This window comes from Anomaloglossus baeobatrachus, chromosome 1 (genome assembly GCF_048569485.1).
Source record: "Anomaloglossus baeobatrachus isolate aAnoBae1 chromosome 1, aAnoBae1.hap1, whole genome shotgun sequence".
NCBI classification, from domain to species: domain Eukaryota; kingdom Metazoa; phylum Chordata; class Amphibia; order Anura; family Aromobatidae; genus Anomaloglossus; species Anomaloglossus baeobatrachus.
In genome coordinates, this window is record NC_134353.1 from 280,290,158 (window position 1) to 280,314,850 (window position 24,693).

At 44.0% G+C, this 24,693-nt stretch overlaps 2 protein-coding genes across 2 annotated transcripts in view; both read right to left on the reverse strand.

Annotated features, from left to right (window-relative positions):
• Positions 1-24,693, reverse strand: part of TBCK (TBC1 domain containing kinase) — a 516,545-nt gene that overhangs the window by 270,822 nt on the left and 221,030 nt on the right. The window contains exon 21 of the mRNA XM_075350453.1: positions 9,917-9,953. Coding sequence (XP_075206568.1) covers positions 9,917-9,953 — 37 coding nt within the window. The remainder of the gene's footprint in view (positions 1-9,916; positions 9,954-24,693) is intronic.
• On the reverse strand, positions 10,145-20,020 carry LOC142303227 (RNA-binding protein FXR1-like). The gene is made up of 4 exons (XM_075344446.1): positions 19,867-20,020; positions 19,603-19,770; positions 18,202-19,431; positions 10,145-10,179 (listed from the first exon to the last, which is right to left on the reverse strand). Exons 1-4 carry the CDS (start codon positions 20,018-20,020, stop codon positions 10,145-10,147), a joined length of 1,587 nt encoding a protein of 528 aa, XP_075200561.1.

Here is a 24,693-nt window from a genome sequence, read left to right on the forward strand (position 1 = left end):
GGTTTACAGCAGACCGATTTTTTTTTGTTTTTAATAAATTGGTGAAAGAGGGAATGTGTTGGGGAGTGTTTTTTCAAATAAAAAATTTTTTTGTCTATTGTTTTTTTATTACTGACAGTGATATCGAATATTTGATAGACGCCGTGACATCATTAACCGTTGGGCTTGATACTACGTGACATTACCACTGGTATCAACCCCATTTATTACCCCATTTGCCACAGCACAAAAGCAATGTGATGAGCTGGGGTTGGCACATTTAATGGATGCGCCACTTCTGTGGCGGCTCCGGCCTGCTATTTTTAGGCTGGGAAGAGCCAAATAACCATGGCACTTCCCATCCTGAGAATACCAGACCACAGCTGTCCGCTTTACCTTGGCTGGTAATCCAATCTGGGGGGAAAGGGGGGAACTCCACGTTTTTGTTTTTTTTTTTAATTATTTATTTATAAATAATTACAAAAAAACAGCTTGGGGTGCCCTCTGTTTTGGATTGTCAGCCAAGGTGAAGCTGTCAGGTGTCATTTGCAGGCTGCCGGTGTCTGCTTTACCCTAGCTGGCAGTCAATCAAAAATGGGGGGGACCCCATGTCATTTTTTTAATTTTTTTTTTTTTGCTAAATACAAGTCTAAGAACCCTTTAGTGCCACATGAAAGTCACTAAAGGGTGGCAGCTTATAAGATGCAGGGGGATGGGACATTATATATGTGTTTTAACTCTTTCTGTCCATCTATCCGTCCATCTTAGCTTTTTAGGCTATGTGCCCACGATCAGTATTTGCAGCGTTTAGGACACAGAGTGTTTTCACTGCCTACATAACGCTGCATTATACACTACAAGAGCAGTGAAAGGATTTTTAGACCTATCCCTGCCTACTGTGCTTTTTTTCTCTGTAGCATAAACTGAGCTGAGTCGCGGCTTCCTGAGCCTCAGCATGTCAATTTATGCTGCGGAGATGAGCGGCGTGTTCTCCACGTGGAGAATAGAGCTGTGGCCCAAACCCTGATCGGGGGGAACAGGCAGCTGTGTTCTCCTGTGGACAACCCTCGCAACTCCGAAGGAGGGCTGACACTGTGTCCTAGACGCCGTGTCGCCATATCGTGGACACATAGCCTACAAGTGAGAAATTTGGTGCTACAGCAACATTTTTGTGAAGTTCCTGTGGATTCAAAATGCTCACTATACCCCTGAATAAAGTCCCTGAGGGGTCTAGTTTCCAGAGTGCAGTTATTTGTGGGGGGGCCTGGCGAATGCAATATGGTGCTCGCAATCTATTTCAGTCAATGTGATCCAAAATTCAAATATTGCTCCTTCTGTTCTGGGTCCTCCCATCTGTCCAAACAGAGCTTTTTGACCACATGTGGGGTATCAGTGTGTGCAGAAGAAATTGCGTAACAAATTTTGGGTTCCATTTTGTTGTGTTATTTCTTTTAAATGTGAATAAATGGGGGAAGGGGCAACATATTTAAGTAAAATGATAATTTTTGTTTTTTTTCATTCCACGTCGCTTTAGGTCCTGTGAAGCACCTGAAGGGTTAATGAGCTTCTTGGATGTGGTTTTGAATACTTTGAGGGGTGCAGTTTTAGAATGGTGTCACTTTTGGGTATTTTCTGTCACATAGGACCCTCAAAGTCACTACAAATGTGATGTGGTCCCTAAAAAAAGGTTTTGAAAATTTTGTTGAAAAAATGGGAAATTGCTGATGAACTGTGAACCCTTCTAACTTCCTTATCCCCAAAAATTTAGTTTTAAAAATTGCACTGATGTAAAGTAGACATGTGCGAAATGTAATTTAATAACTATTTTGTGTGACATAGCTCCCTGGTTTAAGGACATATATTTATTACAAAGTTTGAAAATTGCAAAATTATCATCAAATTTTCATCAAAAGCAAAAAATATCGTCTTAAATTTATAACTATCCTAAACTACAATATGTCACGAAAAAACAATGTCGGAATCACCAGGATCTGTGGAAGCGTTCCAGAGTTATAACCTGTGAAAGTGACACTGGTCATAATTGCAAAAAATGGCCTGGGCATTAGGGACAAAACTGGTTTCATCCTTAAAGGGTTAAATTGTTCTACCAGTCAGTTGATCACAGATTGGTGAACATGTGACCAAATCTGTTTCTGAGAGACTTTGTCTATCCAATATGCTTTTTTTTTTTTTTACAAAGTTATGTGTCTTAATTAAAAATTGAACCGCCACTGTTTTTCATTACCGTTTCCCCAAAAATAAGATAGGGTCTTATATTATTTTTTGCTCCGAAAGAGGCTATGTCTTCTTTTTAGGAGATGTCTTATATTTTTTTTTGCTGTATGTAGCCCCATTGTGTTGCGGTTAGCTTCAGAAAATGTATATTTGTGCACCCGCTGTTTGCACAACATGAATATTCACCCCTTGCACCACCCACCCCTCTGTACCGGCGTCAGAGATTGGTGCATGCAGTCAAACCAATGTAGATACAACCTATTAATACAAAATTAATTTTCACCCCTTCTCATGTCCACTCCTCTGTGCTGACATCAGTGATTGGTGCAGTGAGACTGCTGTATTCTTCGCCGGACGATCGCATCGCAATCCTCAGACTGGCTGTTGGCTTTCCTGACCTGAGCGTGACAGCAGCATAGAAATACATGGTGTCACACTTGGGTCATGAGAGCTACCAGATAGCCTGAGAATTATGATGCGATCGTTGGGTGAGGAATATAGCCATCTGATTGATCCCTGATGCCGACACAGAGGGATGGGCAGGGTAAGGCTACATGCGCACGCTGCGTTTTTTGCTGCGTTTTTTGGTGCAGTTTTGTTGTCAGACCTTTCTGACATTTGACTTCCCAGCAAAGTCTAAGAGAAATCAGATTTGCTATGCGGCTATTGCAGTTTGTCAGCGTTTTATTTGTCAAATGTTTGTGACAAAAAAAATGCAGCATGTTCATTCTTCCTGCGTTTTTGTCAACATTTGTCACAAAAACGCAGCAAAAACGCATGTTGTGAAAAACGCACTGAAAACGCAGCAAAAACACACCTTTAATTACAAGCATTTTTTTGACATTTTTCATCCTCCCTCTGACAAGGTGCAGTTTTGGCTGCAGTTTGTGAACACAAAGATGCAGCGTGCGCATGTAGCCTAAGGCTACATGCGCACGCTGTGTTTTTTGCTGCGTTTTTGGCTGCAGTTTTGATGTCAGAACTTTCTGACATCTGACTTCCCAGCAAAGTCTATGAAAAGTCAGATTTGCTGTGCGCACATTGCAGTTTATTTGTCAGCGTTTTATTTGTCAAATGTTTGTGACAAAAAAAATGCAGCATGTTCATTCTTCCTGCGTTTTTGTCAACATTTGTCACAAAAACTAAGCAAAAAACACAGCAAAAACGCACCTACAATTTCAAGCATTTTTTGTGACATTTCCAGGCTCTCTTTGACAACGTGCAGATTTGGCTGCAGTTTGTGAACACAAAAAGATGCAGCATGCACATGTAGCCTAAGGGGTAAATATTCATTTTGTATTAACAACGAGCATACAACTATACATTTTCTGGGGTTTACAGCAATACAACGAGGCAATATACAACATTTAAAGTTACATATGCAAAAAGAGTTGCACAAGCTCTATTTCAGCATACTATTAGTATGATGAATCGCAAAGAGTGGTTATTTTTGGAGTAGGGCTTATATTTTAAGCATACTTCAAAAAAGGCCATAAAATCCTGCTTGGGCTTATTTTCGGGGAAACACGGTATCACTTTTACTTTTCGAGCTTTCTGTTAATCCTCTCCTCCTCCTTTTTTTGTGATGTGTTGCTGACATCAGATTCTTTTTTAAATAAAATGGCAACTTGTCTAATTTTCAACGTCTGATCTGTGTTCTAAGTTCTGTTGTAAGTAAATAAGGCTAGAAGAGTGTGCTGTTTCTATTTGTGTGCACTGTCGTAAAGCGAGAGGAAAACAACTGTACCAGCAAATGGCTGACTTGCCTACAGACAGACTTTCTACAGAGCCACCTTTCACCTACGTGGGCCTAGACGTTTTCGGACCATGGATGGTGTCCACACGCAGAACTCGCGGAGGCCAAGAAAACAGCAAGAGGTGGGCTGTGTTATTCACCTGCATGAGTGTTCGAGCCGTTCACATTGAGGTGTTAGAGTCCATGGATACCTCTAGCCTAATCAACGCCTTGAGAAGGTTCCTTGCCATCAGAGGACCAGTGAAACAGCTGAGGTCTGACCATGGAAGCAACTTCGTCGGTGCATGTAGAGAACTGAACATCGACACCAAACCTATCCAAGATCAGCTGGCAGAGAAAGGTTGCACCTGGATCTTCAATCCCCCTCACAGTTCTCACATGGGAGGCTACTGGGAGAGGATGATCGGGATTTCACGCAACATCTTGAACTCCATGCTAATGGACGTCAATTCCTCAAGACTCTCACATGAGACTCTAGTCACTCTTTTAGCTGAAGTCTCAGCCATTATCAATTCAAGACCCCTTGTGCCGGTGACCATGGATCCAGAAACACCAACCATATTGACTCCTACTATTCTTATTACCCAAAAAACTGACAACGCGGTAATGCCCAGCGGAGAGTTCACCCACGCGAACACTTATCAAAAACACTGGAAACGGGTTCAATACTTGGCTGACTACTTCTGGAACCGATGGAGGAAGGAATACCTCACCATTCTTCAAGGAAGAAAGAAGTGGCGACATCCCAAGCCAAACCTCAAGGAAGGAGACCTAGTCCTCATGAAAGATCAGACCACAGAAAGGACTGACTGGCCTATGGGACTAATTACTAGGATACTGCCTAGTCAGGACGCAATGTTCGGAAGGTGGAGCTAAAGGTCATCAGGAAAGGTGAGACGAAGACCTTTGCAAGGCCAATCCACGAACTTGTTCTGCTTTTGCCCATAGAGAGCGTCCCTACAGGATGATCGCTACCGGACCTGAACTTTGAGCCATCCTTCTTGTTTTGGACTCAATTGAGCTTGTTTTTGCATTTAAAATGCCTTTCCTTTCAGGTTGTATTATGGACTCAATAGTGAAATCCCCAAAGTGAATTTCAGACGGGGAGTGTGCTGTTTCTATTTGTCTTAGTTAAAACTGTTATTTAATGTTTTTCATGCTGGTCTCTGCTGCCATCTACTGGTCAGACCTTTCGGCTCCTCTGTTTCTTTTGCCCAGCCCATGGGAGTGTCTGATGACCCTCTTGCATCACTTCCTGGCTTGTTCATTCCAGCCAGAGTTTTGTGAGAGCAACATCCCTTATTGGAGCTACTAGGAGCAAAGTCTTCTGACCACGTAGTAGCTTCAGAGGCAAGCATCGCTGGAGAATTACAATGCCAAGTACTTGGATTACTGCACTCTGCATGTCCTAACCTTTGGAGAAAATAAACCACCATTGTTTCATCTCAGCAGGTGCATGTTTCACTCTGGAGCGCTCTGGTCCTGTCTGCCCCACCTATAGGAAAAACGAAGGTAAGACTCTCACAACCTCTCACAACTACTCACCTTCCATCGCCTTTAAGTGGGGACAGAACAAAGATCTCCAAATAATTGCAATCTTGTTTTCTGTACAACAAATATCTTACAGGTTTACCGTGACCATATATTAAAATAATCAGAAAATAAAGTCCAAAGAAAAAGGGAAAAAATCATGACATCTGTTCGTAGAAATTGTCCCATCGTTTTTGGAATGGAGTTTGCCTTTCAGTAAGGAGCACCTTAACTTCTGCAGAAAATTGAATACATTAGATCCTTATCCCCCTCCCTTCTTACCACTGATATGTACCATAGAAAGAGAGTTGGAACCCCTCATATAGATATGGTAGCTGATCAATTCTTCCAAGAATCCAGTTCCGTTGACAATCTAAGGTGTATGGACAGCTATATTGGGAAATTTCAAGTGATGGTCCTTATGTTATATTTTCTGTAGAGATTTTGTAATTATCAGTAGGCATTTTCCTTCTTTCATTACTTCAGGTCATTTTTTTTTTTGCTTACAACCATTTTTTCAATTATGGAGTATTCTTAAATAGTAATTTCACTTTCATTTTTATTTATTCATGAAGCAAGAGTACAAGTGATAAGAAACTTTGTATTATATCTTGTAACAGAAATGATTTTTCTCTACTTATGAATCACTATTTGTCTCCTGCACTGATAATTTCCTGAAAATGTTCTTAAATTGGTCTATATATAGGTTTGCAAGGAGGAACTAAATTAACTTTCTGTTTATACATTTCTATAGCAAGGGGAAGAAGCTGACACGTAAAAACTGCTGAGGCTTCTAGTGCAGAGGGGATATATGTTAACATTTCAGGAACACATGCTCTGTGAAAACCATGGCAGTGGCCTGCGGTGACCTATGTCTTCATCAATATAGCCATATGAGGGCTTGATTTTTGCAAAAATCGGAAATTTGTTAAAAAAAAAAATAATAATCTGGGGCTGCATGATGGCTTATTTTGACAGAAAATGCGCCATGACCGTGACAGGGGTCATCAGATGACTTCCGGCTGTCATGACAGCCCATCAGCACCCTGTGATCAAGTTACGGGGCCGCCGGTGGTAGGGAATGACGTGCTCCCCACCCGCGATTGTTAAGTCCTGCTGTCAGAGATTGACAGCGGGATTTAACTGGCTAACAGGTGCGGTTGGATCTCGACTTGTTAGCTGCACATGTCGGCTGATCAGATAAGCCAACATTTGCGGGAAAGATGCAGGCTCGCTGCACAAGCCCGCATTAAAAGGACAGACGTGACCTTGGATGTAGCGGTACGTCCAAGGTCGGGAAGAGTTAAACAGAATCTGCCATTAGGTTTTTGCTTTGTAATCTGAGAGCGGCATGATGTAGAGACAGAGACCCTGACTGCAGTGATGGATCACTTACTTTGCTGGTTGCTGCAGCTATAATCAATTTACTGTTAGATCTGTTGCAGATCTACTGCGTCTATGAATGCTGAGCTCTGTATAACCCTGTCCCCACTACTGATTGACAGCTGTGTACTATATGCATAGGCAGAAAGATGCTAATCAGTGGTGTGGGCGGGGTTACAGAGAGCAGGAGGACCACATGGCATAGGACCTAGTCCTCTAGTGATTATCGTCAGCTAATAAAATACTAATTTTATTGAAACTAAATTAGTAGCCCAGTAAGTGACACATTGATAGAATCAGGATCTCTGCCCCTACATCATGCTCCTCTCAGATTAACTAGCAAAACCTGCTTAAAAGATTTCTTTTAACTGAAACTGCTAACGTTAACACTGAAAAGCATTATGAACATAGTCTAAACATTACTGTAATTATCAATCATTTCATTTGAAAATACACTAGATAAAAGTTTTTTAAAGCTACGGTCATTATTTTTACTAAAATATTGCCCTATTTCCAGAGACCTTCCCATGTACGGCTATGGAATTGTGGATTATAGCATGTCCCCAGTTGCTGAATATTGTTAAAGGGAGTCTGCTAGCTGCCCAAACACCAATTAAACTAAGTACTCGCCATATAGGGAATAAAAAAAGCAAACCTATAGTGTAGAGATGGGCAGATCAATTGGAGGTACTCCGGTTCATCTTTTAAGTGAGTAGTCTCTGGCCACTGAAAGTTGTGAATCTCTTACTTTCTGGGATTCCACACGTTTTTGATTAATCAGGTTGGGCAGACGTCATCTGTGTGTAATGCTGCAATGAGGACGTCGCACTGTCCCAGCTAATTAAATGCCACACTGGAGATACCAGAAGGTAAGAGATCTGTGAGCCTTCTGTCCTATGGACAGAGCCTGGTTGATGGATCAGAGTCCCACAAATTGATCCGCCCAACTCTAGTATTAATCTGTGACCTTAGGGGCCAGGAAATACTGATTAATCAATATGCAATATATGGGGGCTTGGTGCAGCTTAGTGTAGCTCAGGGTGCCTGTTTCGCTCCCTTAATTGATATCACACAGTCCCCTCCCTGTGTCATGATAGACTGCTCTCACGAGAGTAAGCACTGCCTGAGAAGAATCCTCCTGGCGCAGGTAGACACTGACGTTTCTGAAGCTGGCGCATGCGTACATACTGTTGGTTCAGAAGCTGATGCATATGCACACAGAACTGTATGCTCCCTGATACATCTGAAAGAGTAGCAAGGAGCCGCACCAGAGAGGTCTGTGTACGTGCGACAGCTCTTGAACTTTGTGTGCATGTGCACAAAAGAACATTCTATTCAAGCGCTGCTTTCTAGACATAAAGGCAAGTTATAATACACAAAGTAAGCTTTTTACAGAGGCTAAGTCCCCTGTATGACTACGTACTAAGTTTACTTTGTCTTGGGGTGGGTGACAGACACTGTAGTAGTGACCACATTTCTGTAAAACTGATAGGGAAGGCTTTTTCTAAATACCTTGATCAGCCAATTCTGCCTCTGAGCGGCGCTATTGCGGTCCGCTCATCTCCATGAAGTGACACTCCGGCCTCCGTGACGTCTGAGATCTGGTGATGTCACATCAGCTTCCAGTTGACTCGACATCATTGCGGCCGGCCACAGTCTTCCTGAGTGACTGTGTTGTGGGTGGTGTTTTACTGCTCATCAAAGCCCAGCATCGGTCCTGCTTGCGGCGCTCTGTGGTGAAGGAGAGCGTACGTGACATACTGTGCTGATCAGCGGCAAAACACCGCCCACAGCCCAGTCACTCAGGAACACTGGGGCTGAGGTTAGTGATGTCAGGCCAACTGGAAGTTGACCTGACATCAAGTCACGGAGCCCAGAGGCAGATTTGGCTGTACAAGGTATTTAGAAAAAGCCTTCCCTATCAGTTTTACATGACTGTGACCAGTATTGCAGAGTAGTGAACCACCTATTTAAGGAAGAATACTGTAATTATTGAAATGTCATTCATCTGACTGATAATGGCCAGTCATGTATGATCAGCTATCTAAGAAACTGAACTCCAGGAACTTTCTTTTTCAACAAGGTTGGAGTCATCCGCTAATAGGCCCCCGCCAAAATGAATAATGACATATCTATAATGAGCAATGGTCATGGATCTTTGTGTAGTTAATTCATATGGCCTGTGAAGTGGACTTAAGGAAGGGTTAAGCCCCTCTTGCGGTAGCGGGCCACTTTACGCAACAAGATATGCCAACATCTTAAATAGATTACTATTACAGCACCGCAGGCTTCTTGAAGATGGCACAAATGTATTCACTTCCCAAAGGCTCATAATTACAAATGGGAAGCATTTGTCTTGATTTTTATTTAACCTATTACAGAAGGCTTTTCATTTCAAGTGTATTTCAGAGAAGTGCAAATTGCTTTCTAAAGTGAGTTTTGGCTAGTGTTAAATGAGAAGATCCTCTTCTTGTTCTGGCACTGTCAAAAGCAGCGTGATTTACTTGCAAATTCTGCTCCTGCATGGATGATACAAGCAATTCCCGCATCTAGGCATTAATTGTTTAATCAAACCTGACAAGAATTCTTCACTCGACCTGCTCTCGGTATGAGAAACTAGTAGAGTTATAAGACGCGAAACCTTCTCGGAGAAGCAGCCACATCAGCAGGCATGAATTTGGCCTTGTAGGTTTTAATCTTCCACCTTGATTGAACTCCTATTACTCCAAAGTCTTCTCATTCCACAGAGACTCAGCGTATTCATTTTCCACAACAATCTACCTCTCAGTTTCAATGACATATCCGCTTCCATCTGTCTACAGTCTTTTAACCCCTTTGTGTCAGTACGGGGTGCGCTGTAACTGGCAGCTACTGGGTGACTGCTGACATTTAATATCTGTGATCAGCAAACACGACAAACCGAAGCATAATGCAATACAAATGTCAAGAATGCGGGTAGACAAGAACAAAAAAAAAAGTGACGTAAAGCAATAAGACAGAACACAAGAACAAAATAGAAAAACCGGGACTTACGTGTGAACATTGTGAGGAACCACGGAATAGCGTAGAGCTGAAAGACAATGAAGATGCAATCAATGTGGGAACAATCTGTTCTCGGAAGAAACACAACCCTTCAGAGATGAGTAATGTCATTGTCACAAATATGCTACACAGTACCCACAAATGGAGGTGTCACTCTAAAGAGTGAAAACTAATAAAACAAAAAATGAACTTATTTCTCAAAACGTAATAGCATGGTGTCTAGACATCTATATGGACACCATTGTACTTCTCCCCTAAAATTTAAAAAAAAAAGTATCACAAATGGTGATGTCATATCTTTTTTCCCCAGACACCTGAGAAATGGATCAATATATTTTTTAGGTTTTACAAAGGCCCCTTTCACATATCAGTTTTTTCCAATCAGTCAAAATCCGTTTTGTTACTGATGCGACGGATCACTGTAAAAAAATGGATTCATCGTACCACTGTTTTTATGCCACAGGTTATTTGCTATAAAAAACCTATATCACCCCATCTTGAGAGAGAGAGATTATTTTTCTGACCAGCAATGAATTTACACACAATCTGAGCTTGCTCGGTTAAAACGTGTAACGTGTGGCCATCTGTCGCAATCCGTCACTAATACAAGTCAATGAGAAAAAAACTGATCCAGCGCTGGATCCGTTTTTTGCACATTTCGATGGATTGTGACTGATGGCAATAAACTGATGTGTGAAAGGGGCCTAAACTGCACAACACATAAGACAGAAATATACTTTCTAAATTATCCCTTTTAGTTGCATGTGTAATGGTATATTTGGAGGAGAATCCTGCCACTATCTTTTCTGATGTCGGGGTTGGATTTGTGCTATTAGTGCATCTAACCCAGACCATTTTTTCCTTATATCTCGACTTGTTTTCTGGTCCTTATCGTTGGCCGTTACTTTACTACGGTAGAGAACATTTGATTCAGTTTATATATATATATATATATTATATATACACACACACACATATATATATATATATATATATATATATATATATATATATACACACACACACACATACTTATATGATATGGGAACTTCATTGGGTGATTTTCAATATAGATAATTAATAGAGGGTATTTTAGGCTTCATTTTTTTCTTTATTTTGTTTTTCTAAACTGGTAGCACGGGATGACTTAAGTTTTAAAGGGGAAATGCTCTTAAAGGGACTCTGTTAGCACAGAATAACTGTTCAAACCAAGTACAGGCGCTTGGTGTACCCTTGTAGCTGAACAATTAAGTGCACCTTCCCACTCACTTATATTCCCTATATCTCCACCGCCTCTTCTTTGATTGACAGCTATGACATTATAGAGCCAGAGAAGGGTGGAGATAGATGGAAAGAAGTAGATAGGTCCATTTAAATAACGCCTAAGAGCTCCCAACCGTTGTTTTTTTTGTTATGGAAGTATAAGGTATTGACATTTGGCTGAGCTTAGGTAGATCATTTTAAATCTACCCTCTACTGAAAACCCCCCAAAAGCAAATATGTAATATCCAACAAAAGAAACCCTTCCTACCAATCAGTGAATAAATGGGAGGCAGTAAGAGACGACAAGAAATAAGCTACCAGTCTAAACAGGCCATCATCAACATGATTGCTTTATGATAAATGATAAACTGACTCTTTTTCATGCAAAAAGCATACCTTGGCTATAGCAGGTAACTATACAATGAAGAAGAAACAGTTCAATGATCAGTGCAGTGGATATGACTCAAGTCCTTGGTGGCTCTACTACAAAACCACTAAGTAAATGAACAGAGTAACTAAGGTCAAACACCCTGCTGAATATCATCAAAGGACACAGCAGACAAGAGTCGTGGAGAACACTCATGGGTTCATGGATAAAAGAACAGAAGTCCTGAACTATATACTATGACTAAGTTAGAAAACAATAAGCTAATTCATGTACAAGAAAAAAAAATATATATATAATATTGAGTAAAAAAAATACATGTGTAGTAGATAAGGAGGCTTCACTTTCCTTTTTATGTTTTTAGTGAATAAAGCACTGTTTTATAAGATCAGCTTGTCTGTGAGAACCTTCTTTTATAAGTCAAGACGCTGCCAGAATCTTGCCTGGCTATAGTGAACCTTAGGGTATGTGCGCACTAGGCGTTTTTTTCACGCTGCGTTTTTATGTGCGTTTTTGTCTAAAAAACGCACCCGCGGCTAAAAAAAACGCGGCAGAAACGCATGCGTTTTTGCCGCGATTTGGTGCGTTTTTTGCTGCGTTTTTGCTCACTGCGTTTTTAATCAGTGCACAATGCCATTAAAGATTGTTGATGAAAAAAAAAAAAAAAAAGGTCTGATGTCATTTCCTTCTTCAAAATGTTCATTGTATGCAGGAGAGCAGACAGCTGCAGAACTAGTGTATGCAGGAGAGCAGACAGCAGCTGCAGAACTACAAGTCTCAGCATCCTCCATTCACTAGTGTATGCAGGAGAGCAGACAGCAGCTGCAGAACTACAAGTCTCAGCATCCTCCATTCACTAGTGTATGCAGGAGAGCAGACAGCAGCTGCAGAACTACAAGTCTCAGCATCCTCCATTCACTAGTGTATGCAGGAGAGCAGACAGCAGCTGCAGAACTACAAGTCTCAGCATCCTCCATTCACTAGTGTATGCAGGAGAGCAGACAGCAGCTGCAGAACTACAAGTCTCAGCATCCTCCATTCACTAGTGTATGCAGGAGAGCAGACAGCAGCTGCAGAACTACAAGTCTCAGCATCCTCCATTCACTAGTGTATGCAGGAGAGCAGACAGCAGCTGCAGAACTACAAGTCTCAGCATCCTCCATTCACTAGTGTATGCAGGAGAGCAGACAGCAGCTGCAGAACTACAATGCTCAGCATCCTCCATCCAGGACTGTATGCAGTTTTTTGCCCAAAAAGAAAAAAAAAATGACGTGGGCTTCGCCATATTTTTGTATGCTAGCCGGGTACAGCAGGCAGGTACGGGCTGCCCCCAACCCCCAGCTGCCTATTTGTACCCGGCTGGGAACCAAAAATATAGAGAAGCCCTTTTTTTTTTAATTATTTCATGAAATAATTAAAAAAAAAAATTACGTGGGCTTCGCCTAATTTTTGAGTCCAGCCGGGTACAACTAGGCAGCTGGGGATTGGAATCCACAGTGCAGGGTGCCCATGCTTTCTGGGCACCCCCACTGCGAATTGCAGTCCGCAGCCACCCCAGAAAATGGCGCTTTCATAGAAGCGCCATCTTCTGGCGCTGTATCCAACTCTTCTAGCTGCCCTGATGCCGGGTGGCTAGCTAGGTAATAATGGAGTTAGGGCTAGCTGTATATTATCAGCTAGCCCTAAGCCCGAAATTCATGGTGTCACGCCAATATTAGACATGGCCACCATGAATTTCTAGTAATGATAAAAAAAAAACACAACACACAGAAAAATATTTTTATTAGAAATAAAACACAACACAATTAGTGACTCCATCTTTATTGAAATAAACCCCCCTCCGCAGTAATCCTGGGTCAGGGTCCCGCGCCGTCCAATCAGGATCCAATATCATCTGATCGGTTTGCTGGAAGGCACAGCGATCAGATGATGTGTCAGGATCAAGTGCCTGAATCCCATCACACATCAGCTGATTGTATAAAAGCCGATTATACAATCAGCTGATGCATCAGTGCAAAAAAAAAAAAAAAATAATACTCACTTATGTGCTGTGCTGATGACCGGCAGCTCCTGGAGCGATCGATTGGACAGGAGTCTGATCCTATACGATCGCTGCCGGTAATCAGCTGATGAAGTCCCCTGACGGCAGGATCAGCTGATAGCCGGCCGGGCGCGAAAAAGCCGGCGACACCGCGATCAGCTGATGCGTCAGGTGACTGCATCAGGTGATCCACCGCCAGGTCCTGCAAGCAAGGTCCTGCCCCGGGGAGACTGCACACCGCCAGAGCGGCGGGACCGGGAGGAGATGGGAGCGGGCATGGCATCGGGACCCTGCAGACAGGTGAGTATATGACATTTTTTTTTTTCTACTGTTCACTTTGTTTTTTGCCGCTGCCTCCACCTCCTGCCTGTACATGGCGCCGCACGGAGCTGACATGCACAGGACGGGAGGTGGAGGCAGCGGTGACGGTACCGGGAGGATTCCTGCTTCTGTGTTTACCAACAGAAGGAATCCTCTTCCTGTACACGTCACTGTAGTGCCCACCCCTTGCGTTTATAGCTGCGTTTTTAGTCATAGAAACGCGGCTATATGCGTTTTTCATTGCGTTTTTAACATCTCATTGAATTCAATGAGTGAAAAACGCAGTGGAAAACGCAGAAATAATTGACATGCTGCGTTTTTGTGGTCACCACAAAAACGCAGCTAAAAAAAAACGCTGTGTGAGGACAGCACTTCTGAAAACCCATTGACATTGCTGGGGAAGCAATGTCACTGCGTTTTCAGCACAAAAACGCGGTAAAAACGCCGCTAAAAACGCGGCAAAAACGCCTAGTGCGCACAAGGCCTTAGAGTACAGTATTAAAGGGAATTAAAATGAATCATATTACAAGTTGTGCATCTCTCCAGATACACCTCTATGACTGAAAGCAGGTGGCTCACAGGAGAAATAAAGTTAATTTTCTCCTGGTTGCTGCGCTTTCAGTAAGGCATCAGGGCAGCATTGTAAGACTTTTAATCTGCAGATTAACAGCATCTGGGGAACTTACAAGTCCCCTTTGAGAGCACTAGCAGAGCTGCAGTAGATCATGCAGTGTTTTATTAGTGAGAAGCCTGTGCCATCTCCTCGATCTGTATATTTACAGACAATGATTGGCAACTTTCTGCCTATACACAGAGCTCATTATTGAGAAGACTAGCATAGCTGTAGCAGAAAAAAACATTGATTTGATCAAAACTACAGCAAGAAGTATAGTAAGTGAAACAGAAATTGGGATCTGGGTCCCTACTTGAAACCACCTTTAGATTGGGAAGTATAAATCTGGTAACATATTCCATTTAAATAAATCTGTAAGACCTGATGAGGCTGGTGTACTTACTTTAAATAATTATACAGCTGTTCTGTCATGCATTTTCAAATTGTTTCCACCAGATATTAAAATGAGCAAGCTCTCCCATTCTGTTAATAACCAACCTGGAAGCTATGTGAAAATACAGATCCCTAAGTAGATAACATTCGTTATCCAGAGCCAACTTCATAAACAAGGATCAGCGCCATAGTGGGTCCTATGTTATCTCCAGTAATACGTCTAGCTGTCACTTTGCTCCATACCACAGTATCAGAATAACAGATGATTGGTAGAACATTTCTTATAGGTGTAACTGTTCAATGGTTGTATTTTCATGATGACACTCATTTCTGTAAGGCTAGGTTCACCAGTGCCTTTGATGGCAAATCTGTCACATGATGGCAGGTTATAATTTATAATAGGGCTGGTCAGGATTTCGTCACAGTGTCCATGATTTACCATTAGTTTGAGCATGGTTTGGCATTGGCACTCACACGTCTCCCTTTCCCTCTTGGCAGAGCAGGTGCCAGAGAACGGCAGTAAGGCTGGGGCCACACGGGGACTACTGCGATCCACTTGCATGACACTCGGCTCGTGCTGGCAGTACAGCAGAACCGAGTGTCATGCGTGTGTCCTTGCAACTGAGGTCCGTTCGTGCGAGCAGACCTCAACTGCGGGGGGCGGGCGGGATTTCTCTCCCTCTCTCCTGCGTAGTCAGCTATTGCCATTCTCGCACTGCACTGGCAGTACACCGGTGTACCGCGAGTGCAGTACGATTTTTCTCTCGCCCCATTCACTTGAATGGGTGCGAGAGAAAGAGTCTCAGCTTACAATCGCAGCATGCTGCGATTGTTTTCTCGGTCCGATTAGGGCTGAGAAAATAATCGCTCGTGTGCTGACACACAGGCTAGAATTGGTCCGAGGGGAATGCGATGTTTTATCGCACTCCACTCGCACTGTTTTTCTCGCCGTGTGGCTTAGGCCTAATAGGCCTGTGCCTCTTTATACTGGTGTCTCATTTACCAGTCTCTTGATTTGATTGCTATTCAGGATGCCAATTTGGTTCTACTAAGAAATTTCTCCACAATATGGCTATAAAGTGCTGTGGAATATGTCGACACTATATATATAAAATTATTAAATAAATGATATGCCTCAAAAACGTAAAAGGCTGGTAGCCTAAGCTATGCTATAATACCATGGAACGCAAAAAATGTTTACAATTTAGAGCAGGATAAATGCTGTAAAATTCTTAAATATAGAAAATGTGAGCAAGGTCTCTTTAAAAAGATTCCCTTTTTTATTTTCTACACTACAAAACCAGACCTGGAGGCGGCTTACACTGTCCCACAGTGCCCTCTAGCAGCCAAGGATGGAATCAGCACTTTCAAAATATTTTTCTCCAAATGTCTCGAGCACAATCCTGACAGATACCACAAAATAAAATTCTTCTAGGCACTCTGAATAAAAGTTCCGCACTGGCATTTAAAGGGTGTGCGATTTGTTTTACAGCTGGTGCTAAAATGAGAAATGATAGTGCAGAACAGGTTTTTTTAGGGTCAGCACAACGGAGAGTAATACAGAGCGAGTGGAGTGCGATAAAATAAACGCATTCCACTAGGACCAATATTACTCTATGGGGCAGCTCCCATGAGCAATTTTCTCAGCCCTAATCGGAGCGGGAAAACAGTTGCAGCATGCGGCGGGTGGAATGCGATCCTGATTCACTCGCACCCATTCAAGTCTATGGGGTGAGAGAAACATTTGCACTCGCATTGCACTCGCATTACACCGGTGTACCGCGACTGCAGTGTGATTCTTGCATCAGCCAGCAACGGAGGAGATATGGAGAATCCCTCCCTCCCCTCCGCAGCGCCAGCCCTCACCTCCGCAACTGTGGTCTGATCATACGATCGGACCACAGTCGCATGACACTCTGCTCCCGCTGTGCTGCGAGCATGTGCAGAGTGTCATGCAAGGAGTCTCACTAATCCCCGTGTGGCCTCAACCTTAGAATGCGTGTTATAATGTGATTTGTAATAGCATGGAGGTACAGAAGATGGCGAGAGGGGCACCATTAAGGCCCTATTCATACATCAGTAATTTTGATCAGTATTTCATCAGTGTATGTATGCCAAAACTAGGAGTGTCTCCATAACCCAGAACAGGTATCAATCTTTCAATTATAGTTTTTCCCTCCTGGCTTTGGCGTGTGAAGGAGGCCTTACGTGTGTTTAGTCCATGGAACTGGCATACAGGCATATATATATATATATATATATATATATATATATATATATATATATATATATATATATATATATATATATATATATATATATATATATATATTGTGACGACCTGGGCCCTGAACGTCTTGGGGCACACGTCTGGCAGCGGGATCAAGACACACACAAGCACTTTGTCACTTAAAGAATCTCGGTGATTTATTCACATCCTCATAAACCACACAGTGTAATGGGCCACAGCCACTTTCCCGCAGGACAATGTCTCACTGTCTGTTTAAACTGCTGATTGTTCATACAGTTCATTCTCTGGCATCAGCCAGTAAAGTCCACCTTTGTGGGGTGTTACCTGCCAGTAGGTTTGCAGGCTGTCAGTCTGCCTCCATCCAGTCCAGGGAGACTCTCACACTGGGCTCAACATCCCGGCCCTTGTACACGTTCCAATTCCTCACAGCCTCAGTGGATTCTGCAGCTCCCTGACATTTCAGAGCCCTCACTAGCTCTGTATGCATAGGATCTCCTGCACATGTGCTCCAACCAAGGTGGCTCCCACCAGCACACAGAGACCATGTGACAAACGACAACTCCATTAAATCCCATGAGACACACCTACGTATGGGAGGTATGTGGATGGTCAGTCCCGCCCATCACTTCTGACCATCCCATGAACCCAGCCCTGAATGTGTACAACAATCCTCATGGAACTACAAGTTCCAGAGAAACATTCCAGGTTCAGATCGCAGAGGATTTCCACATCTGTGACACATACCGGCCATCTGCCACATTGCCGGTTGCATCCTTACATATCCCCCCCCTCTGTTCCAACCTGTAGGGTGGAACACTCGACAACCTACAGGGACCCTGAGACAGGGCATTAGGGAAACCATACCCTACCAGTCGAATGGGCCCACTATGACAACTTTGAGTTTCTGCTCCTGACATACCATCTGCCACTGTCACCAAACCCTCCTCAGTGAAGCCTCTTCTCAGACACGTCCGCCGGTCCGACATATCGTTCCATAAATGTCTCCAACGGTCAGTGTGGTAGCGAGACAGTCCTTTAGTCGACACTACCGTGCGTCCTGACTCTGCGCTATCCAGTCCACTAGAGGGGCTATTGTCCAGGTACCTCACCACCGAGCTGACAGGAGATCTCCCATAACTAGACCCTGCGCGCTCTCTGTTTGCCAATCTACTATGGCCTCTTCTCTCATGATGTCTCAGGTCACCTTTCCATCTCCGCCTTTTCCCACCACCACTTTTGGCTATGGAACAGTCACTCCCTCCATCTTTTCTTTTAGATTTTGTCTTCGAGGGCTTGGACCCTTCAGAGTCTGTGCCATAGCCTGATGTATAAGTAGGTCTTCCATGACCTAGGCTCCCTTCCCTACAGGACCTACTTCCCTTGCCAGTCAAGGCAGCACATTCATCAGGTGGACTACACTTCTTCTCTGGGCCCTGGCCCGAAAGCGGTCGCGACCTCACACTAACTTGACAAAGTTTCTCTGCAATCTTCTGTCTTTCAAGATCCATTTGCTTTAGTTCTTCCAGGTATCCCAGGCGGTATTCTAGGAGAACTTGTACGTTTTCAACACACTCCTTTGTTCCTACCATGACACATGGAACCATACTAACTTCACAGGATAACCTGGCTTTATGATGAACCTCAAGTCTTACTCTCGTCACACCGGACGTATCAACCATCTCCTGCATGACTCTTCCATTTCTGCCAATCAGTTTCTTGACAAGTTCTCTGGGCACTTGTGTGACCTCTAGCACAAAATCCAACAGCTTTCGAGCTGTTTTCACTGCTTCTTCAGTTTTCCCATAGATTTGGAATGTTCCACTGTGTTCTTCTAATTCAACAGCTGTAATACCTGGAACCTTCCTGGCTTGCTGAATGTTACTTCTCAGCGCTCTTAATGCGAGCCCAATTAATGGTTTCTTCACCACCACAACTTCCTGAAATTCTGCAGTGAGCTGCTTCATACACTCCAAGCGTCTGGTGTCTTCTTCCATCTGTGCCGAGATGAGCCATTTCGTACGAAGACACTGCAGGTGCATGTCACTCAGGATAGCCACCCGCTTCTTTGTGACATTACTTGCAGAGCACACCACCAACCGACAAGTCTCTGGGGCAAAGTACACTTCACAGGCCCCTATGGCCTTCTTAAACTTCTCATGCATTGACTTATGGGCACAGACTTCTCTTAGGTCTTCGGGCACATCTACCATGCACTTAAAGAATGGACAGGTTTCTTTACCTTCAAGGATATTAGACCATTCCTTTGGTCTCTTGCATCTATCTTTTTCTCTCATCAACAGCTCCACCTCTTGAGTTACACACTCCTTCGGTTCAGCTCCAGCCTCAGAGCCCTTGGGTTTGCTACTCTTCTTAACCAAGCCAATCTCTATGTCTTCCATCTTGATCTTACCAGGCAGGTCACTCAGGCTCTCAGTTCCTGATGAGACCTCTGGTCCAGACTTCACCTCCTCAGAGGCTTTTTTCACTTCTACAGCACCAGCTGTCTCTTGGGTCTTCACTGCATTACCGTCAACTTCCTTGCGGGTCTCTGCAGTGTAACCTTCAGTCTTCTTTTTTCCTGCCAGGGTGTCACACCCTTCAGCGTGGTACTCTGTTCCTCTTAGAACTTTGGCACCATTTTCACCCTTCATCACCCCAACACTGGGTAATTTACCGGTCAGCTCACCATGACCTCTATGGATTTGTACTTCACCAACACTCTCCAGGATTCCTTGTCCTGTATTACCCTCTAGGATTTCACCTCCTACAGCGCTCTCGTCCGACAGACCTTCTGCTTCATGCTTGGAATCTATAGGAGACACCACCATTACTGCTTTGGTTGGCTCATTTTTTGACATGTCACCCTGCTGATGTCTGTCGTTACAATGTGTCAGTTCAGTTTCTGATTTATCTTTCTTGTGTAGGATATCGCTGTCTGACTACTTTAGCAGTTGCTACTGGCAACGTGTTTTCCTCGACCAGGTACTTCACTTTCTCTGCACCCTCAGATGGTATACCTTGCACTACCTTTCGGCGCTTATTACGTCGCCGGCGTCTGGAGGAGGTTTTACCCTTCTCAATTGTCTGTACCTCACTGCAGTCTCTTGTCCTTTTATAAGAGTCAGTGTCCAATCTGGAGTCATCGTCACTCCCCCTGACGTCCTGGACTATCATGTCCCCACTTAACCAGATATCTGCCTCCCTTTCTGGAGCTACCCAGTTTTTAACGGTCACACCATTGGTTATTCCCTTAGTCCTTATGTCACTAAGTTGAGTCCGTCCATCATTTTCTTTGGTCACCCCTAACTTAGGACAGTCAATTTTAGGAGGTGCTATCTCCTCCTTACCACACATAACTCCCCAACAAGGACCCCTTTTCACCTCCCAATGTGGTGGGGTTTCCTTTGGGCTGTTCCGGCTCTTACACAAGCAACCGGATACGTCCCCCTGCTTCCACAAGTGCACAAATAATTTAGAGTCCCAACCTATAATAATTGGGTGCAGTAAATCTGAGACTACACAAACATCATGAGAACCACTGTCCCTGGCTGTCTTAATGACCACGCTGGATACCGGGTATTCTGTCTCATTATTGTGGGTGCAGCCGGCGTGGATCTTCCTTCCTGGAATCAAGTGGACATCAGAGGTGGCCCTCACCAGGGTCACCAAGCTCCTTGAGTCTACGACTCCTGTTACAGATTCCCCATCCACTTCCACGGAACACAGACGTGGCTTCTCGTCGGATGGGTGGTCTATACTGCAAACCGGACACTTGTAGCATGAACACTGTTTTCCCTGGCTAAAGTCCATCTGCGCCACTTCACCCTTGGATTTGGGATGCTCTGCACCATTTTGGGGGACCACCGCTTTCTGGGACTCCTCCCCCGTTTGGGCATCCACCATTTTATGGGACTCCATCCCCTTATGGGTAACCACCCCTTTATGGGACTCCATCCCCTTCTGGGCAACCACCCCTTTATGGGACTCCATCCCCTTCTGGGCAACCACTCCTTTATGGGACTCCATCCCCTTCTGGGCAACCACCCCTTTATGGGACTCCATCCCCTTCTGGGCAACCACCCCTTTATGGGACTCCATCCCCTTCTGGGCAACCACCCCTTTATGGGACTCCATCCCCTTCTGGGCAACCACCCCTTTATGGGACTCCATCCCCTTATGGGCAACCACCCCTTTCTGAGACTCCACCCCCTTCTGGGCTTTCTGTGGCTTCCTTGCAGTGTCCTTAGATCCCAGTTCACACCGTTCCCCTTTATCTCCCTGGGTACTCTGTGCCCGTACTGGCCCCAGAAGGGAACTCACAAACTGGTCCACTGCTGCCACATCCCTGCGCACTGACAGCTCCTGCTGTCCACGCACAAGGAACTGGTACAGCTCGTCCATAACGTCCAGGCTTGCTGCTCCACTCATAGTCACACAGCTTTACCAGAACTTCGTGGACCCGCCGATCCACCGCAAGCCGCTTGGATGCGCCGTCAATTTTCGTGGACCCGCCGATCCACCGCAAACCTCTTCAAAAAATTTTCGTGGACCCGCCGATCCACAGCAAGCAGTCCATATCCACAGGAATATGTCTTAGGCCGTTGCCCTTAGCAACCAGGCTGCATTGCCCCTAGCAACTAGGCCATATGCCCGCATTCTGCACCATAATGTGACGACCTGGGCCCTGAACGTCTTGGGGCACATGTCTGGCAGCGGGATCAAGACACACACAAGCACTTTGTCACTTAAAGAATCTCGGTGATTTATTCACATCCTCATAAACCACACAGTGTAATGGGCCACAGCCACTTTCCCGCAGGACAATGTCTCACTGTCTGTTTAAACTGCTGATTATTCATACAGTTCATTCTCTGGCATCAGCCAGTAAAGTCCACCTTTGTGGGGTGTTACCTGCCAGTAGGTTTGCAGGCTGTCAGTCTGCCTCCATCCAGTCCAGGGATACTCTCACACTGGGCTCAACATCCCGGCCCTTGTACACGTTCCAATTCCTCACAGCCTCAGTGGATTCTGCAGCTCCCTGACATTTCAGAGCCCTCACTAGCTCTGTATACATAGGATCTCCTGCACATGTGCTCCAACCAAGGTGGCTCCCACCAGCACACAGAGACCATGTGACAAACGACAACTCCATTAAATCCCATGAGACACACCTACGTATGGGAGGTATGTGGATGGTCAGTCCCGCCCATCACTTCTGACCATCCCATGAACCAGCCCTGAATGTCTACAACAATCCTCATGGAACTACAAGTTCCAGAGAAACATTCCAGGTTCAGATCGCAGAGGATTTCCACATCTGTGACACATACTGGCCATCTGCCACATTGCCGGTTGCATCCTTACAATATATATATATATATATATATATATAAATATAAAACTATCCAACTATCTGTCCATCCATAAGATAAAACAATAAGAACAATTAAAAAAATGAAACAATTTCAGACAGCAATGGATGAAAAGCCTCCTGGTCCCAAAAAAAAAAATCATCTTCACATATATTCCTCCTTCATGCTCCATTTTTTGCAGAAGTATGTATTTATCTATAGAGATAGAACTGCACACCCCAGGACTACTGCCCAAGGAGGAAAAATGTAATTCTGAGGAAAAAAGAAACAGACTCTCACCAATAGTGACATTTCGAATCCAAACACAATACTGAAACTTCCTCAAGCCAGCTGTCTATCTATGTAATCATCCATCCATTCAATATCTATCATTTCTAGTATTTATCAACGTCAATCTACATTAGCTATCTATCCACCCAGCTACATGCAATTAGCTGTCCGTCCGTCCGTCCGTCCGTCCGTCCATCCTAGTTATCTATTTAGATTATGTATCTACAGCAGGGCTGGAGAAAGCGCGGCTTGTGGGCCATATCTGGCCCTCTGGCTGTTCCATTAAGGTCTGTGGATCGAGACAGTGGAAGGGCCGAAAATGGTGACCCACGAGCAGCAACATGCACTCTGTAACTGATGCTGCTCACCGCCCGCTGCCACCACTATTTGCATCTTCAGGATGCAGACAGTGGTGAACACACTGGTGTAGGATAGTGCCACTAATCAGCAGGAGGCAAACCAGATGCAATAGGAGAGGTTGGAGCAAAGTGCTGGAACAACGGCAGCGAGGTGTTTTCTTTATATGTATGAGATGTGTACATTTATTTAGGAGGCTGTGTGGGGGCTCATAATTTATATAGGGGGCTATGTGGAGGCTCAGAAATGTAGATAGGACGAGATGTGAGGGTTCAGAAATGTAAATAAGAGGCTATGCAGGGGCTCAAAGTATATAGGAGGTTATGTAAAGCTCATTCCACGTATATGAAGCAATGCAGCAGCTTATAAAGTATATAGAAGGCTACATGGGGGCTCAGTGTATATGGGATGCTATGTGGATCTCAATGTATATAGGATTGAATGTAGAGTCTCATATTGTACATAGGAGGCTACGTGGGTCTCAATCTATATAGGAGGCTATATGGGGCTCAATGTGGTAGGAAGTTATTTGGGGGCTCATACTGTATTTAGAAAGCTGTGTGAGCCCATAATGTATATAGGAGGCTAGGTGGTGCTCATTTTATATATATATATATATATATATATATATATATGAGGCTATGTGAGGGCTCATGCTGTATTTAGGAAGCTATGAGGGCTTATATTGTATTTATGAGGCTATGTGTGGGCTCATTCTGTATTTTGTAGACTGTTGGGGCTCCTAGGCTCCTACTGTATATAGGAGGCTATGTGGGGGCTCACACTGTATACAGAAGGGCTATGTGGGGGCTCGCACTGTACATTACGAGGCTATGTGCGGCTAATACTGTATATAGAAAGGCAATTTGGGGGTCTCATATGTTAGAAATAGGGGATAAGTGGGGGCTCATACTGTATACAGAATGGCTATGTGGGGGCTCATACTCTACAGAGTGGCTATGTGGGGGCTCACGATGTATATAGAAGGGCTATGTGGGGGCTTACACTGTATATAAAAGGGGCTATGTGGGGCCCAATACTGTATATAGAAAGGATAATTGGGGTCTCATAAGTTACATTTAGGGGCTAAATGTAACTTTAAGTAGCAGACTGCATGGGGGCTTATACTGTTTGTAGGGGGCTATGTGGGGGCTCATACTGTATAAAGGGTGCAGGTTTGTGGCCTAATATAGTATATAGGGGGCTGTGTGAAAGCTCATCCTGTATGTAGGTAGCTATGTGAGGACTCCTTGGCTCTTGGACAACTCTTCTGATAATTCTTTTCACTCCTTTGTCTGAGATCTTGTGGGGAGTACTGGTCATGGCTGCCGGTTTATGATGAAATTATGTTCTTTCCACTTCCGGGTTATGACCCCAACAGTACTCACTTAAACCTTCAATAGTTTAGAATTCAGTAACCAATGTCATTAGTATATTTTCCAAAATAAGCTTGTGAAGGTCTTGAGATACCTCACTGGTTTTAACTATCATGAGATGTTTCT